At 41.9% G+C, this 16428-nt stretch overlaps 1 protein-coding gene across 1 annotated transcript in view; it reads left to right on the top strand.

Annotated features, from left to right (window-relative positions):
• The first annotated feature begins 216 nt into the window (after positions 1 to 216).
• LOC122556251 (cilia- and flagella-associated protein 45-like) overlaps positions 217 to 16428 on the top strand; it is a 155572-nt gene continuing 139360 nt past the window's right edge. Inside the window, exons 1-2 of the mRNA XM_043702882.1 lie at positions 217 to 287; positions 1721 to 1852. Of these exons, the coding sequence (XP_043558817.1) occupies positions 285 to 287; positions 1721 to 1852 (135 nt within the window). The 5' untranslated portion in view covers positions 217 to 284. The remainder of the gene's footprint in view (positions 288 to 1720; positions 1853 to 16428) is intronic.

Genomic DNA, 16428 nt, shown 5'->3' with positions numbered 1-16428 from the left:
CCCGTCACTGGGGCGGGGCTTAATGCCTGGTGAGGGAGAGAGTTGGGGGTCTGGCCTGTCGCCGGTGGACGGTGATTGATTGGTATGGGCTGTCATTTAATGACGGTGATTGATTAGTATGGCCTGTCGCAGATCACGGTGAGGGGTGGAGTCTGGGTTATAATTGCCCCGCCCACCGTCTCCTATTGGAGCGAATTGAAGGGACGGTGCGTCAAGACAGCCCTCCCCGACAAGTGGTTGCCATAGTAACCGGCAAATCAACAAGAACGATAAAGAGTGAGAAGATGGTGGGAAAGCTTATCCTTATTGTGAAGGGCTTTGGGTGCGGAATGGGCAGACCCCTATCTTACTCAGGATCACGGAGCCCTGTTGTCATGGTGTCGGGTGTTAGCGCCGTCTTCTCTGGTGGCCCTCCAGCCTCTGTACCTCAGGGGATGGACATTTCCCCCATTCCTTTGGTCTGAGGAATTAGGAGCAGAGAGGCAGTAACTTAGGCGAGAATCTCTGGAGTAGAGAATGAAAGGCATCAAAGTGGGTTTGTGAAAGGGTGTTGACTAGTCGGCACTGAGAATTTGTTTCCCTATGCCAGGAGAATCTGGAACATGGGGCACAGTCTCAGGCTGATTTACGGTAAAGAAATCCCTTCACTCCGAGGATTATGAACTCCCTCTCTCAGAATGCTGCGGTCAAATGGCGGAGCGGACTGAAATGACCAAATAATGTACTCCACCTCATGTCAAGAAATATGTTCTTGAATGGTTCCCACACTATGTATAGTTGTGCTATACATAAATAAAGCATGCATTTCAGACTATGAAAGTCACAAATGTTTTCATTTGCAGCCAGGCCAGAACTAAGGCCCATTAGTATTAAGACGGTCACTCAAAATCCAAGAGGGAGTTCACAAATTTTATTTTTATGACTCATTCAATTTGATTTCCTTACTTGACAAAGGATGTAGCTGCAAAGGAGGGTCAACAGAGGAGGTTCACTAGATTGATTCCAGAGATGAGAGGCTTGTCTTATGAAGAAAGATTGAGCAGTTTTGGGCTATACTTGCTAGAGTTTAGAAGAATGTGAGGAGATCTAATTGAACTATACAGGATGTGAAACAGAATTGACTAAGTAGATTTAGAGAAGATGCTTCCTCATGTGGGACAATCTAATAATCAGATTTAGAATAGAGGTGAGGGTTGTGATTCTGTAGAATTCACTACCTCAGAAAGCAATGGATACTGGGACTTGAGTAAATTTAGGAGAAGATATATATTTTATTAGTGATGAGCTGAGGGAATATAGAGTGCAAGTAAGAAAGAAAAGTTGAGGCTGAGATGAGCTCAGCCATGATTTTATCAAATGATGGAGGAGGTTCGAAGGGCTGAATTGCTGCTGTTGCTTCTAGTTCTTATGTTCATGGGATGTGACTATCATTGGTAAGACTGAAATTTACTGCCTATTCCTAACTACCCTTGAGAAATGGAGAGATTGTGGAACTTGCTACCACAGGGAATAGTTGTGGTGAATACTATTAACACTTTTAAGGGAAAGATGGATAAACATAAGAGAGAAAGGAGATACTGATGATGTGTGATAAAGAGGAATGGGAAGAGTGGAGCATGATGTCTGGATATCATAATTTATGTGAAGCATAATCTTTGGCATAAAACTGTATCATGTGATTGTGAGAAAGTTGCTATTGATTTCTCCTGCTATCTTTCAGTCAGCATGTGCTCGAACTTGTGGTCCTGAGATTGAGGGCACTTCCTCAACAAGCCTCAGCCATTCACGTCGATATCGGACCAAGGCCTCAAACTCTCAGATCGATGAGACTCTATTTGGGAACCATCGTCAGGTAATTTAAATTAAGAAGTCTAGTGTAAGCAGTATTATGACTATGCCTTGCATACAGATTCAGCAAGATCCTGCCCTACGTTGTCCTCTTCCTGGAGAAGGTAATATAATAAAAAATAGTATAGGAATAGGTCATTCTGCTATACCAGTTCAGTAGGACCAAGGTTGATCTGAATGTGAACCTGAAATCTGCTTTCCTGACAACCTTTCAGAATCATTGATTTTATTGCAAATCAAAAATCGAACTCAACTGTGAGAAGAAATTCTTCCTAAAAGCCATCTCAAATGAGAAACACCTTATTCTGAAGATATGACTCAAGTTCCAGAATACTCCCACAAGAGGATACATCCTTTCAACATTAATTATCAAACCTCATTAGAATCTTTAATGTTTCAATAAGGTAATCTCTCATTCTTCTGAACATGACCCAATAATGGGCTCGAGATGCTTAAGGTTTCCTCATTAAACAATGCTTTCATTGCCAAGAATCAATCTAGAATTAAGAAGACCAAAACTGTACAGGGTACTCCAGGTGTGCACTGGACTGTTGTTGCAGGACTTCCTACTTTTATAGGTAAAAACAAGGACTGCAGATGCTGGAAACCAGAGTCTAGGTTAGAGTGGTGCTGGAAAAACACAGCAGGTCAGGCAGCATTCAAGGAACAGGAAATCAACGTTTTGGGCAAAAGCCCTTCATCAGGAATAGAGGCAGGGTGTCTGCTTCCTACTTTTATACTCAAACACATTGTAGTAAAGTCCAACATTCCATTTGCCTTCCTAATTACTTACTGTACCAACATGATAAGTTTACATTTCATGTATAAAGAGACAAATTCCTCTGTCCTACTGTCTCTCTCAATTTGCATTATATCCTACTTTTCTATTCTTGTGTCAGCTTTAGCTCAGTTGGTACCATTATTGTCTCTTAATCACAAATTCTTGCCAGGGTATGAGCACGGTCTGGCTTTCATTGTTCGCAGGTAAAAGGACAGCTGGAAAATGGGAAGCCTTCAGAAATGGGATAATGAGAATCCAGAGAAAGTATATTCTGGTTAGGGTGAAAGGAAAGGCTGGTAGGTATAGGGAATACTGGATGACTAAAGAAATTGAAGGTTTGGTTAAGAAAAAGAAGGAATCTACACTTGCTTTTGTAGGTGGTTGTAAAAAATTCCATGGCACTAATTAGAAGAAGAGCAGGGGAGATATTCCTGGTTTCCTTTCTAATATTGATCCCTCAGTCACGATCACAAAACAAATATACAGCAGTCATGAAAAGCATGATATTGAGACTTTTTTTTCCTTTCAACCAAAACAGACATCCTCCCATTTCTCCACATGATACTCCATTTGCCAAAATTGGCTTCTCAACATTGCTGATTCTTCATATTTTACCACTAATTTGCCTTCCTATCTTTGTACAGTTAATAAGCTTGGATACACTGCACTTGGCCCCTTCATCCAAGTCAAAAATATAGATTGTTAGTAACAAAGAATGGTACAGCAGAGGAACAGGCTGTTCAGCTCACCAAGCATGTGCTGAAACATACCTTTCTAAACGAAAATCTTTTTGTCTCTACATGGTCTGTATCTCTCTGATCCTTGCCTGTTCATATATCTGTCTGGATCATCTTAAATGTTAGCAAGGTTTGAAATGATTTGTAGTTCAGATTGAGGTTCTGGATGTAGGTTTGCTCGGTGAGCTGGAAGGTTCATCTTCAGACGTTTTGTCACCATACTAGGTAACATCTTTAGTGAGACATGCACAAGAATTCCTAGAAGCATAGCATTCCAACCGGAACTTTATCAACAAACACATTGACTTGGACTCCATTTACCACCCTTGAGAAAAAGAACAGGAAATGACATCACCATATGGAATGACATCACCACAGGAAATTACATCACCAACCCAAGAAAACCCAAACATATAAATAGAAAGCAGGAAACACCAGCGATGCTTCGTCTGGAGGCTCACTGAAAATGTTACCTAACATGGTGACGCAATGTCTGAAAATGAACCTTCCAGCTCAGCAAGCAAACCAAAAGCAAGTGTGGATTCGGTTTAACACTGCATCTGAAAGGCAACATCTTAAATGTTGCTATTGTATCTGCTTCTACCACCTCCTCTGGAAGTGTATTCCAGGCACCTACCACCACTGTGCAAAAGAAAAATGCCGCTCATATCTCTTTTAAACTTTCCCATTTTGTTTTGAACCTGTGTCCCTGAGTAATTAAAAAGACTCTGACTATCCATTCTATCCATGATTGTCAATTTTGTAAACTTCTATCTGTTTGTCCCATGGCTTTCGATGTTCAATTACAAACCAACCAAGCTTGTCCAGTCTCTGCCAATAGCTAATGCTCTCCAAACCAGACGAAACCTTGGTAAACCTTTATTTTATTCTCTCTAAACCCTCCACATCCTTCTGCTGGCATTGTGACCAAAACTGGACACAATATTCCAAATGTGGTCAAATGAAAGATCTATATAGCAGCAACATGCCAATTTCTTTACTCCATGCTCTGACTGATGAAGGCAAGCGTACCATACACACTCTTGACTACCTTATCCACTTGTGTTGCCGCTTTCAGGGGACTGTGGACATCTACAGCTAGATCCTCCTATATATTAAAGCTCCTAAGGGTTCTGCCATATACTGCACACTTCCCTCCTGCATTAGACCTTCCAAAATGCATGATCTCTCATTTGTCCAGATTAAATTCCATCTGTCATTTCTCTGCCTACTTGTATCCTGCTGTATCCTCTAGCAATCCTCCTCACTATCCACAGCTCCACCAATCATTGTGTTGCCCACATTTATTAATCAGACCAGCTACATTTTCTTCCAAATCATTTATAGATATTACAAACATTAGATCCCTGCAGAACACCATTAGTCACAGATCTGGGTGGTTGCTTTATCCAAAAAAGTACTCAGATGTTGTCTCCCACCCGTTCTCCTCCTCTAACCAAAAAAAAGTTCTGTGTCCAAATTGGTAAGGTGATTGATCTCTTTTTTTTAGTTTTCCAGTAGTCTCGTTGGGAATTTCGAATAATGGGAATGGAGGTTAGGGCAGTTGATGTTCCTCCTGCAGAATGTAGGAGGTAAGGATCACCAGTAGTACCCCTGCTGACTGCATCTGTGGGAAGTGCACCCAACTCCAGCTCCTTGAAAATCACATTAGGGATCTGGAGCTGGGGTTGGATGAACTTTGGATCATTCGGGAGGTGGAGGGGTTTACTGAGAGGAGTTACAGGGAATTAGTCACACCTCAAGTAAAAGAAGAAAATGGATGGGTTACCATCAGGGGATGGAAAAGGAAACGGCAGACAGTGCAGAGATCCCCTGTGGCCGTTTCCCCTCAACAACAAGTATACCTTTTGGATATTGTTGGGGGGGGGAATGACTTACTTGAGGTAAGCAATGGGCACAGGTCTCTGGCACAGAGTCTGTCCCTGTTGCTCAGAAGGGAAGGGGAAGAGGAGAAGAGCATTAGTCATGGGGACTGCATGTTTAGGGGGACAGATAGGAGGTTCTGGGGGAACGAGAAAGACACACGATAAGTGTGTTGCCTCCCAGGTGCCAGGGTTCATGATGTCTCTGATTGTGTTTTTGGATCTTTAAGGAAGAGGGGGAGCAGCCCCAACTCGTGGTCCACATAGGCACCAATGACATAGGTAAGAAGAGAGCTGGGGATTTAAAGCAGAAATTCAGAGAGCTAGGGTGGAAGCTGAGAGTTAGAACAAACAGAGTTGTTATCTCTGGTTTGTTGCTCTTTCCATGTGCTAGTGAAGCAAGGAATAGGGAGAGAGAGGAGTTGAACACGTGGCTACAGGGATGGTGCAGGAGAAAGGGTTTTGGATTCCTGGATAATTGGGGCTGTTTCTAGGGTAGGTGGGACCTCTACAAACAGGATGGCCTTAACCTGAACCAGAAGGGTACCAATATCCTGAGGGGGAGTTTGCTAATGCTCTTCGGGTGGCTTTAAACTAATTCAGCAGGGGGATGGGAAATTAAATTGTAGTTCGAGTATACAGGAGGTTGAGAGTAGTGAAGTCAGAACTAAGATTTCAAGATCGCAAGAAGGCACTGGCAGTGCAAGAATTGGTTTGAAGAGTGTCTACTTCCACGTCAGGAGAATTTAAAATAAGGTGGGTGAACTTGCAGCATGGGTTGGTACCTGGGATTTTGATGTTGTGGCCATTTCAGAGACATGGGTACAACAGGGACAGAGATTGTTATTGCAGGTTCTGGGATTTAGGTATTTCAGTAAGAATAGAGAAAATGGTAAAAGAGGGGGTGGTGTGGTGCTGTTAGTCATGGACAGTATACAGTTGCAGAAAGGATGTTTAAGGACTCCTCCACTGAGGTAGTATGGGCTGAGATTAGAAACTGGAAAGGAGAGATTACCCTGTTGGGAGTTTTTAATCGACCTCCAAATAGTTCCAGAGATGCAGAAGGTAGGATATCAAAATGTTCCCCGACAGAAGCGAGAGTAACTGAGTAGTTGTTATAGGAGCCTTCAACGTTCCAAATATTGACTGGGAAAACTATAGTTCAAGTACTTTAGATGGGTCTGTTTTTATCCATTGTTTGCAGGAGGGTTTCCTGACGCAGTGTGTAGACAGGCCAACAAGGTGCAAGGACACATTAGGTTTTCGACTGGGTAATGAACTTGGCCAGGTGTTAGATTTGGAAATAGATCAGCACTTTGGTGATAGTGACCGCAATTAAGTTATGTTTACTTTCGTGATGGAAAGGGATAGGCATATACCACAGGGCAAGAGTTATAGCTGGGGGAAAGGCAATTACGATACAATTAGGCAAGATTTAGGATGCATAGGGTGAGGCAGGATACTGCAGGGGGTGGGCAGAATTGAAATATAGAGCTTATTCAAGGGTGAGCTACTGTGAGTTCTTGATAAGTATGTACCTGTCAGGCAGGGAAGAAGTGTCGAGCGTGGGAGCTATGGTTTACTAAGGAAGTTGAACCTGTCTTCAAGAGGAAGAAGAAGGCTTATGTTCGGATGAGATGTGATGGCTCACTTAAAGTGCTCAAGAGTTACAAGTTAACTGGGAAAGACCTAAGGATAGAGCTAAGAAGAGCCAGGAGGGGACATGAAAAGCCATTGGCAGGTAGGATCAAGGAAAACCCTAAGGCTTTCTATAGCTCAATCAGGAATAAAAGAATGACTAGAGTAAGTTTAGGGACAATCAAGCATAGTAGTGGAAAGTTGTGCATGGAGTCAGATGAGATGGGGGAAGCGCTAAATGAATACTTTTCGTCAGTATTCACATTAGAAAAAGACAATGTGGTCGAGGAGAATACTGAGATACAGGCTACTAGACTCGATGGGATTAAAATGCATAAGGAGGAAGTGTTAGCTATTCTGGAAAGCATAAAAATAGATAAGTCCCCTGAGCGGGATGGGATTTATCCTAGGAATCTCTGGGAAGCCAAGGAGGAGATTGTCGAGCCTTTGGCTTTGATCTTTGTCGTCCTTGTCCAAAGGAATAGTGCCAGAAGACTGGAGCATAGCAAATATTGTTCCCTTGCTCAAGAAGGGGAGTAGAGACAACCCTGGAAGTTATAGACCAGTGAGCCTTAGCGGGTTTTGAGAAGATTTGTAGGTAGCGTTGAGGTTCTGGATATAGGTTTGCTCGCTGAGCTGGAAGATTCATTTTCAGACGTTTCATCACTCTACTAGGTAACATCTTCAGTGGGCCTCCAGGTGAAGCACTGCTGATGATTCCTGCTTTCTATTTATATGTTTGAGTTTCTTTGGGTTGGTGATGTCATTTCCTGTGATTATGTCATTTCCTATTCTTTTTCTCAGCGGGTGGTAGATGGAGTCTAACTCAATGTGTTTGTTGGAATGCCTTGCTTGTAGGAATTCTCGTGCATGTCTCTGTTTGGCTTGTCCTAGGATTGATGTGTGGTTCCAGTCAAAGTGGTGTCCTTCCTTATCTGTATGTAATAATCCAATTGAGAGAGAGTCATGGCATTTTGTGGCTAGTTGATGTTCATGTATCCTGGTGGCTAGTTTTCTGTCTGTATGTCCAATGTAGTGTTTGTTACAGTTCTTGCATGGTATTTTGTAAATGATACTAATTTTGCTTGTCTGTATTGGGTCTTTCAAGTTCATTAGCAGCTGTTTTAGTGTGTTGGTAGGTTTGTGGATTACCGTGATGCCAAGGGGTCTGAGTTGTCTGGCAGTCATTTCCAAGATATCTTTGATGCAGGGGAGAGTGGCTAGGGTTTCTGGATGTGTTTTGTCTGCTTGTTTGGGTTTGTTGCTGAGAAACCCAGCAACACATTAAAACAACAGCTAATGAACTTGAAAGACCCTGTACAGACAACAAACAAGACTAATGTCATTTACAAAATACCGTGCAAGAACTGTAACAAACACTACATTGGACATACAGACTAGCCACCAGGATACACGAACATCAACTAGCCACAAAATGCTATGACTCTCTCTCACTTGTATCATTACATACAGATAAGTGTATTAGCTTTTATTGGTAGAGGGGTTGAGTTTTGGAGCCATGAGATCATGCTGCAGCTGTACAAAACGCTGATGCAGCCACATTTGGAATATTGCACACAGTTCTGGTCACCACATTATAGGAAAGATGTGGAAGCTTTGGAAAGGGTTTAGAGGAGATTTACTAGGATGTTGCCTAGTATGGAGGGAAGATCTTACAAGGAAAGGCTGAGGGACTTGAGGCTGTTTTCATTAGAGAGAAGAAGGTTGAGAGGCAACTTAATTGAGATAAATAAGATAATCAGAGGGTTAGATAGGTTGGACAAGTGACAGCCTTTTTCCTTGGATAGCAAAGGCTAGCACCAGTGGGCATAGCTTTAAATTGAGGGGTGATAGATGTAGGTCAGATGTCAGAGGTAGTCTCTTTACTCAGAGAGTGGTAGGGGCGTGGAACACACTTCCTGCAACAGTAGTAAACTCACCAACTTTAAGGGCATTTAAATGGTCATTGAATAGGCACACAGATGAGAATGGAATAGAGTAGGTTAGATGGGCTTCAGATTGGTTCCACAGTTGGCATAACATCCATGGCCGAAGGGCCTGCACTGCGCTGTAATGTTCTATGTTCTAAGTTCTAGCTCCAGTTGCAAGAACACATTTCCACTTTACTGTCTGTCTTCAATGATTGAGCCAGTTTTGGATTCATCTCACCAGCTTACCACATATCCCATGTGACTTCACCTTTTGTATCAGCCTGCCATGAGGGACCTTGTTAAAAGCCTTGTGAACAATATCTACCACCCTGCCCTCATCAATCATCTCTGTCACTTTGAGGCATAGAATCATACAGTCATACAGCAAGGAAACAGACTCTTCAGTCCAGCGTGCCCACACCAACCAGGCATCCTGATCTGACCTAGTTCCATTTGCCAGCATTTCGCCCATATCCCTCTAAACCCTTCCTATTCATATTCCCATCAAGATTTCTTTTAAATGTAGCTATTATACCAGCCTCCACCACTTCCTCTGACAGCTCGTACCAGACACACATCACCATCTCCATGAAAAGTTACCCCTCAGGTCCTTTTTAAAATCTATCCTCTCTCATATTAAAACTATGTTCTCTAGTTTTGGACTCCCCCTCCTCCCCTTCCCCCCACCCTCGTAAAAAGACTTCCTCCTATCCATGCCCCTTATGATTTTATGAACTTCTATAATGTCACCCCTCAGCCTCCGATGCTCCAGGAAAAAGATGCCCCGCCTATTCAGCTTTCTTATAGCTCAAACCCCTGCAGTCCTGGCAACACCCTTGTAAATCTTTCCTGCACCCTGTCAAGTTTAACAACATCCTTCCTATAGAAAGGCTACCAGAATTGTATGCAGAACTCCAAAATTGGCCTCACCAATACAGTGCAACATGACATCCCAACTCTTATACTTTAGGTTATGACCAATGAAGGGAAGCGTACAAAACATTGCCTTCACCACCTTGTCTGTCTGGAAATCCACTTTTGAGAATCCCGCACATCTAGATCTCTTTGTTCGGCAACAATCCCTGGAGCCCTACCATTTAATGTCTGAGTCCTGCCCTTTGTTTGTCTTACAAAAATGCAACACCTCATATTTATCTAAATTAAACTGTATCTGCCATTCTTCGGCCCATTGGCCCATCTGATCAAAGTCCCATTATACTCTACACCACCTCGAAGACTATCTCTATCACTTTGAGGCATAGAATCATACAATCATACAGCAAGAAAACAGACTCTTCAGTCCAACGTGCCCACACCAACCAGGCATCCTGATCTGACCTAGTTCCATTTGCCCATATCCCTCTAAATCCTTCCTATTCATATTCCCATCAAGATTTCTTTTAAATGTAGCTATTATACTAGCCTCCACGACTTCCTCTGACAGCTCGTACCAGACACACATCACCCTCTCCATGAAAAGTTACTCCTCAGGTCCTTTTTAAAATCTATCCTCTCTCATCTTAAAACTATGTCCTCTAGTTTTGGACTCCCCCTCCTCCCCTTCCCCCAACCCTCGTAAAAAGACCTCCTCCTATCCATGCCTAGTGATAGAGATAGTCTTCTTTACTGTCCTCTACACCACCTATTTTGGTGTCATCTGCAAATCTATTAACCATCACTTCCTAAATTCACATCCAAATCATTTGTATAAATGACAAAAAGCACTGATCCTTGTGGTACAATGGTCATAGGCATCCAGTCCATAAAATGTCCCTCTATCACCATCCTCATGTCTCCTACCTTCAAATCAATTTTGGATCCAATTGGTTAGCACCTCCTGGATCCCATGTGATCTAACCTTACTAACCAGTCTACCATGCAGAATCTTGTTAAACACTTTATTGCAGTCCATATAGACAACGTCTACCACTCCTCAAAAACTCAATCAAGTTTGTGAGACATAACCTCCCCCTCACAAGGACGTGCTGTCTGTCACTAATAAGTATGTATTTTCCACTTGCGAGTAGATCTTGTCCCGAAGAATCTTCTCCAATAATTTCCCTACCACTGATGTAAGACTCTGAGCCTTTAATTTCTTAGAATATCCCCGTTGCCCTTCTTAAAAAAAGGAACAACATTAGCTCTTATCCGCTGGAACCTCTCCAGTGATTAAAGAGTTACAAGGCCCCAGCAATTTCCTCCCTTGCTTTCCTCAGTACTCTGGGATATATCCTATCAGGTGCTGGGAACTTGTTTACCTTTATAATTTTCAAAACACCTAACAGGAAAGATATTGTTAAGCTAGAGAGGGTTTAGAAGAGATTTACCAGGATGTTGCCAGATGTGGATGATTTGAGTTATAAAGAAAGACTTGTTAGACTGGGACTTTTTTCACTGGAGTATAAGAGTTTGAGAGATGATCTTAGAGAGATTTATAGAATCATGAGGGATATAAATAGAGTTAATAGTAGGCGTCTTTTCCCCAGGAAGGGGGATTTCAAGACTTTGGGGCATACTTTTAAGGTGGGAGGAGAAAGATTTAAAGGAGACATTTGGGGCATTTTGTTAACACAAAGGGTGGCTCACATGTGGAATGAACTTCCTGAGGAAGTGGTGGATGCAGGCATAGTTATAACCTTTAAAAGACACGTAGATGCATACATGAATAGGAAAGATTTACAGGGCTAGGGGCCAGGATCAGACAGGTGGGACTAGTTTAGTTTGTGATTATGTTCAACACTGACTGATTGGACTGTTTGACTCTGTGCCCTCCTCCTTTCTTATTTTGATATGCCTTAGAATATCAACATACCCCTCCCCACATTCACTATCCATCATGTCCTTCTCATTTATGAATAACAATGCAAAATATTTATTAAGGACCTCACCCACTTCCTCTGGTTCCATACATAAATTACCTTCTGTCTCCTTGAGTCGACACACCCTTTCCCTAGTTACCTTCTTGCTCCTTATATACATATGAAACGCCTTGGGATTTGCCAAGGACATTTTATGACCCCTTTTAGCCCTTCTAACTCCTTGCCTAAGTTTTTTCCTGCTTTCTTTACAGGGGTCTCTGTCTTCAGTTTCCTAAACCGTATGTATGTCTCTTTTTTTTAATTTTTGGTTCAGCTCTCATTTTCTCTTGTTATCCAAGGTTCCCAAATCTTGCCATCGTTATCCTTTATTTTTATAGGAACATGCTGGTCCTGAACTCTGTGACTAAGGAGGTGGACGAGGGGAAAGCGGTAGATGTGGTGTATATGGATTTTATAAGGTGTTTGATAAGGTTCCCCATGGTAGGCTACTTCAAAAAATACAGAGGTATGGCATTGAGGGTGAGTTGGAGGTTTGGATGAGATGCTCACATCCCAATAAAGAAAAAAAGGAGAATGATCCACACAAGCAGAAAGCATCATCGGCTTAAGTTTGCTCCTCTTGTCAGCTTGTAGATTTGTACAGTAATCTCATACAGTATACCTCTGATGTGTTGTTTAGAGATCAACCAATTACCAAAGCATTTCATGGTTTTGAAACCCAATTATTTAAACTCATGAAGCCTCATTAGGAATGTTTCATATGGTATATTTGACAGAACTCAAAACTAATCATGCAGTTTCATGTTGCAGTTGTATAAGACTCTGGTGCGGTCGCATCTGGAGTATTGTGTGCAGTTTTGGTCACCATACTATAGGAAGGATGTGGTGGCACTGGAACGGGTGCAGAGGAGGTTTACCGGGATGTTGCCTGGTATGGTAGGAAGATTGTATGAGGAAAGGCTGAGGCACTTGGGGTTGTTTTCATTGTAGAAAAGAAGGTTTAGGGGTGACTTGATAGAGGTGTACAAGATGATTAGGGGTTTAGATAGGGTTGACCGTGAGAGCCTTTTTCCACGTATGGAGTCAGCTATTACGAGGGGGCATAGCTTTAAATTAAGGGGTGGTAGGTATAGGATAGATGTTAGGGGTAGGTTCTTTACTCAGCGCGTCGTGAGTTCATGGAATGCCCTGCCAGTAGCAGTGGTGGACTCTCCCTCTTTATGGGCATTTAAGCGGGCATTGGATAGGCATATGGAGGATAGTGGGCTAGTGTAGGTTAGGTGGGCTTGGATCGGCGCAACATCGAGGGCCAAAGGGCCTGTAATGCGCTGTATTCTTCTATGTTCTATGTTCTGTCTAACCCTTTAAAAGATTCTCACATACCAGACATGGGTTTACCATCAATCAGCTGCCTCAGTCTATATTCCCCAGTTCCTGCCTAACATTGTCGGAGTTAGCCTTCCCACAAGTTCACCTGAAGACTACTCATATCCTTATACATAAGTAAATAGTTGAGGCTCCAGAGGTGTTCTCTATAGCCCTATTTATTGTAGTTTACCAACCTGAAAATGATCAGTTAATCCAAGATTCTAATTCTTAGTAGTTAGCTGATCCTGTATCCATGCTGAAACAAAAGCACAAATTGCTGGAGAAACTCAGCAGGTCTGGCAACATCTGTGGGAAGAAAGCAGAGTGACCATTTCGAGTCCAATGACTTTTCACCAGACTGATCAACATCCGTGCTGATAAAGATATATATACCTGAATACCATGAGCTCTTGTCTTGTGAGATAACCTTTCATATGACACCTTAATGAAATACCTCTGGAAGTCTAAATAATCTACATCTACTGTTTTTTTCTTATAAGACCATGAGACATAGGAGAAAAGTAGGCCATTCAGCCCATCAAGTCTATAAAAGATCCTCTAGGGAAGTGATTATAGCAAGCTAGAATTTCAAATTCAGTGGGAAAGCAAGACACAGGACTCCTAATTCGAGCATTCTGGTTTAAAACAAAGGTAATTATTTAAGCATAAGGACAGAATCTGGCCCTGGTGGACTGGAGGGAGGACTAAAAAGTAAGTGATGAGGAGCAGCATATGCTTAAGGAGGCACTCAGTTGCTCCTAAGTAAAATAAATTCCAGAAAGGAAGAGAGATTTGTAAAAATGGGAGAAACATCCATTGCTAAGGAAGGAAGTTACAGGTAATATATGGATAAAGACTATGGCATACCATTTGCAAATGCAGTTGACAGGCCTGAAGATTGGGAAACTTCTAAAGATCAACAATGGGATACTTAAAAAAAAAGTCATTGTAGGAGCAAATTTAAATAATGAAAGAAACCTACCACAAAAATATAAAAATAGATAGAGAGTTTCTTTAAGGAAATAAAAGAGAAGAGAGTAGCTAAACTGAATATTGGCCCCATGGAGTATGCGATTTGCGAGTTAATACTTGGGAACACAGAAAAGTTAGTGCTACTGAATAAATACTTTGCTTTCATTTTCACAGTGGAGAACATTAGTACCATCCCAATAGCAACAGTTAATGCAGAAGTCATAGAAAAGGAGGAACCTAAACCAATTATTGTCAATAGGGAAAACGTACTAAACAAACTGTTGGGATAGAAGGCAGACAAGCCCCCATGCCTGATAACTGAATGGACACATTAGTCATAATATTTCAAAATTCTCTGCATACTGGAAAGATTTCAGGATTGGAAAACACCCTTATTCAAAAAGAGAGTGCAGAGGGTAGGAATCTACAGAGCAGTTAGTTTAACATGTATCATTAGGAAATTATTTGAATCCATTAATAACAGAGCAGTAAAAGGACATTGAGAAAGTCTAAATACAATCCATATAAAAATTAAATCATGTTTGACCAATTTGCTCCAGTTCTTTGAAGATGTTGTGGGGGATCTTGTAGATATACTATATTTGATTGCCAGAAGGCAATTGTTAAGTTATCATACAAAAGGTTAGTACACAGGTAAGATCTCATAGAATTTGGGGTAATTTATGAGCTTGGATAGAGGATTAGCTAACCAACAGAAAGCAGAAATTTGCGACAGATGCATCTTTTTCTGGTTGTCAAGTTATAACTATTGGTGTGCCACTAGTTCACTCCATGGGCCACAACTACCTATAATCTACATTAGTTACTTGAATGTGGAGTAGAAAGTACTATAGCCAAATTTGCAGATGACACTAAAATAAGTAAGAAAGTAAGCTGCAATGAAGAAATAAGAAATTTGCAAATGAATATAGTTAGGTGAAGAGGCCAAAATTTGGCAAATGAATTTTAATGTGGATAAGTGTAAGGTTATTTATGTTGGCCAGAGGAATAGAAAGGGAACTTATTATCCAAATGGAGAGACAATTTAGAGAGTTTTGATGCAGATAAATCTGATTTTCCTCAAGAGTCTCAGAAATTACAATGGGTAATAAGGAAGGCAAATGGAATTTCACTTCTTTTGCGAAAGGAATATAGTATAAAAGCAGGGAAGTTTTTGTTGTAACTGTACAAGGCATTAATGAGACTGTACCTGATATTGTGTACAGCTTTGGTCCTCTTGAGGAGGACTGTATATGCATTAGAGGCTGTTCAGGGGCGGTCACTTGATTGATCCCAGAAATGAGGGATTTGTGTAATGATTAGAGTTTGAGCAGTGTAGGACTGCATTTTCTGGAGTTTGGAAGAATGAGAGGTGATCTAATTGAGGTAACTAAGATGCTAAAGGCGATTGACAAAGTAGACGTAGGAAGATTGTTGTCGAAGAGTGTGGCGCTGGAAAAGCACAGCTGGTCAGACAGCATCTGAGGAGCAGGAGAATCGACGTTTCGAGTAAAACCCTTCAATGCTCAAAACGTCAATTCTCCTGACTAGCTCTGCTTTTAAACTAGTATGGCAGGGGGGTGGGAACCTGAGCTGTATACCGGAGGTGAGAGTTGATGCAAATGAGGCAATAGCAAGAGGTAGACCAGCTAGTGGGAAGGATTTTCCTGGGAAGGAACCAGGGGATCAGTTAAAGTGTGTTTGCTTTAACGCTAGGAGTATCAGGAATAAAAGTGATGAACTTAGAGCATGGATCAGTACCTGATGCTATGATGTTGTGGCCATAACAGAGACATGGATTTCTCAGGGGAAGGAATGGTTGCTGGATGTTCCAGGGTTTAGAGCATTTAAAAAGAATAGGGAGGGGGGAAAAGAGAAGGAGGTGTAGCACTACTAATCAGAGAGGGTATCACAGCTACAGAAGCTTCCATTGTCGAGGAAGATCTGCCTACCGAATCAGTATGGGTGGAAATTAGGAACAGCAAGGGAGCAGTCACCTCGTTCGGGGTTTACTACAGGCCCCCCAATAGCAGCAGGGAGATTGAAGAAAGCATAGGTCGGCAGCTTTTGGAAAAGTGTGGACGTAGTAGGGTTGTTGTAATGGGTGACTTTAACTTTCCCAATATTGATTGGAACCTCCTTCGAGCAGAAGATTTGAATGGAGCTGTTTTTGTAAGGTGTGTTCAGGAGGGTTTCCTAACTCAGTACGTTGACAGGCCGACGAGGGGAGAGGCCATTCTAGACTTAGTGCTCAGAAATGAGCCGGGGCAGGTATCAGATCTTGTGGTGGGAGAGCATTTTGGTGATAGTGACCACAACTGCCTCACATTCTACATAGCTATGGAGAAGGAGAGGATTAGGCAAAATGGGAGGATATTTAATTGGGGAAGAGGAAACTATGATGCGATTAGACATGAGTTAGGAAGCATGGATTGGGAGCAATTGTTCCAT

The sequence above is a fragment of the Chiloscyllium plagiosum genome, chromosome 13 (assembly GCF_004010195.1).
Source record: "Chiloscyllium plagiosum isolate BGI_BamShark_2017 chromosome 13, ASM401019v2, whole genome shotgun sequence".
NCBI lineage: Eukaryota > Metazoa > Chordata > Chondrichthyes > Orectolobiformes > Hemiscylliidae > Chiloscyllium > Chiloscyllium plagiosum.
This window is presented reverse-complemented; position numbering and strand designations above follow the sequence as displayed.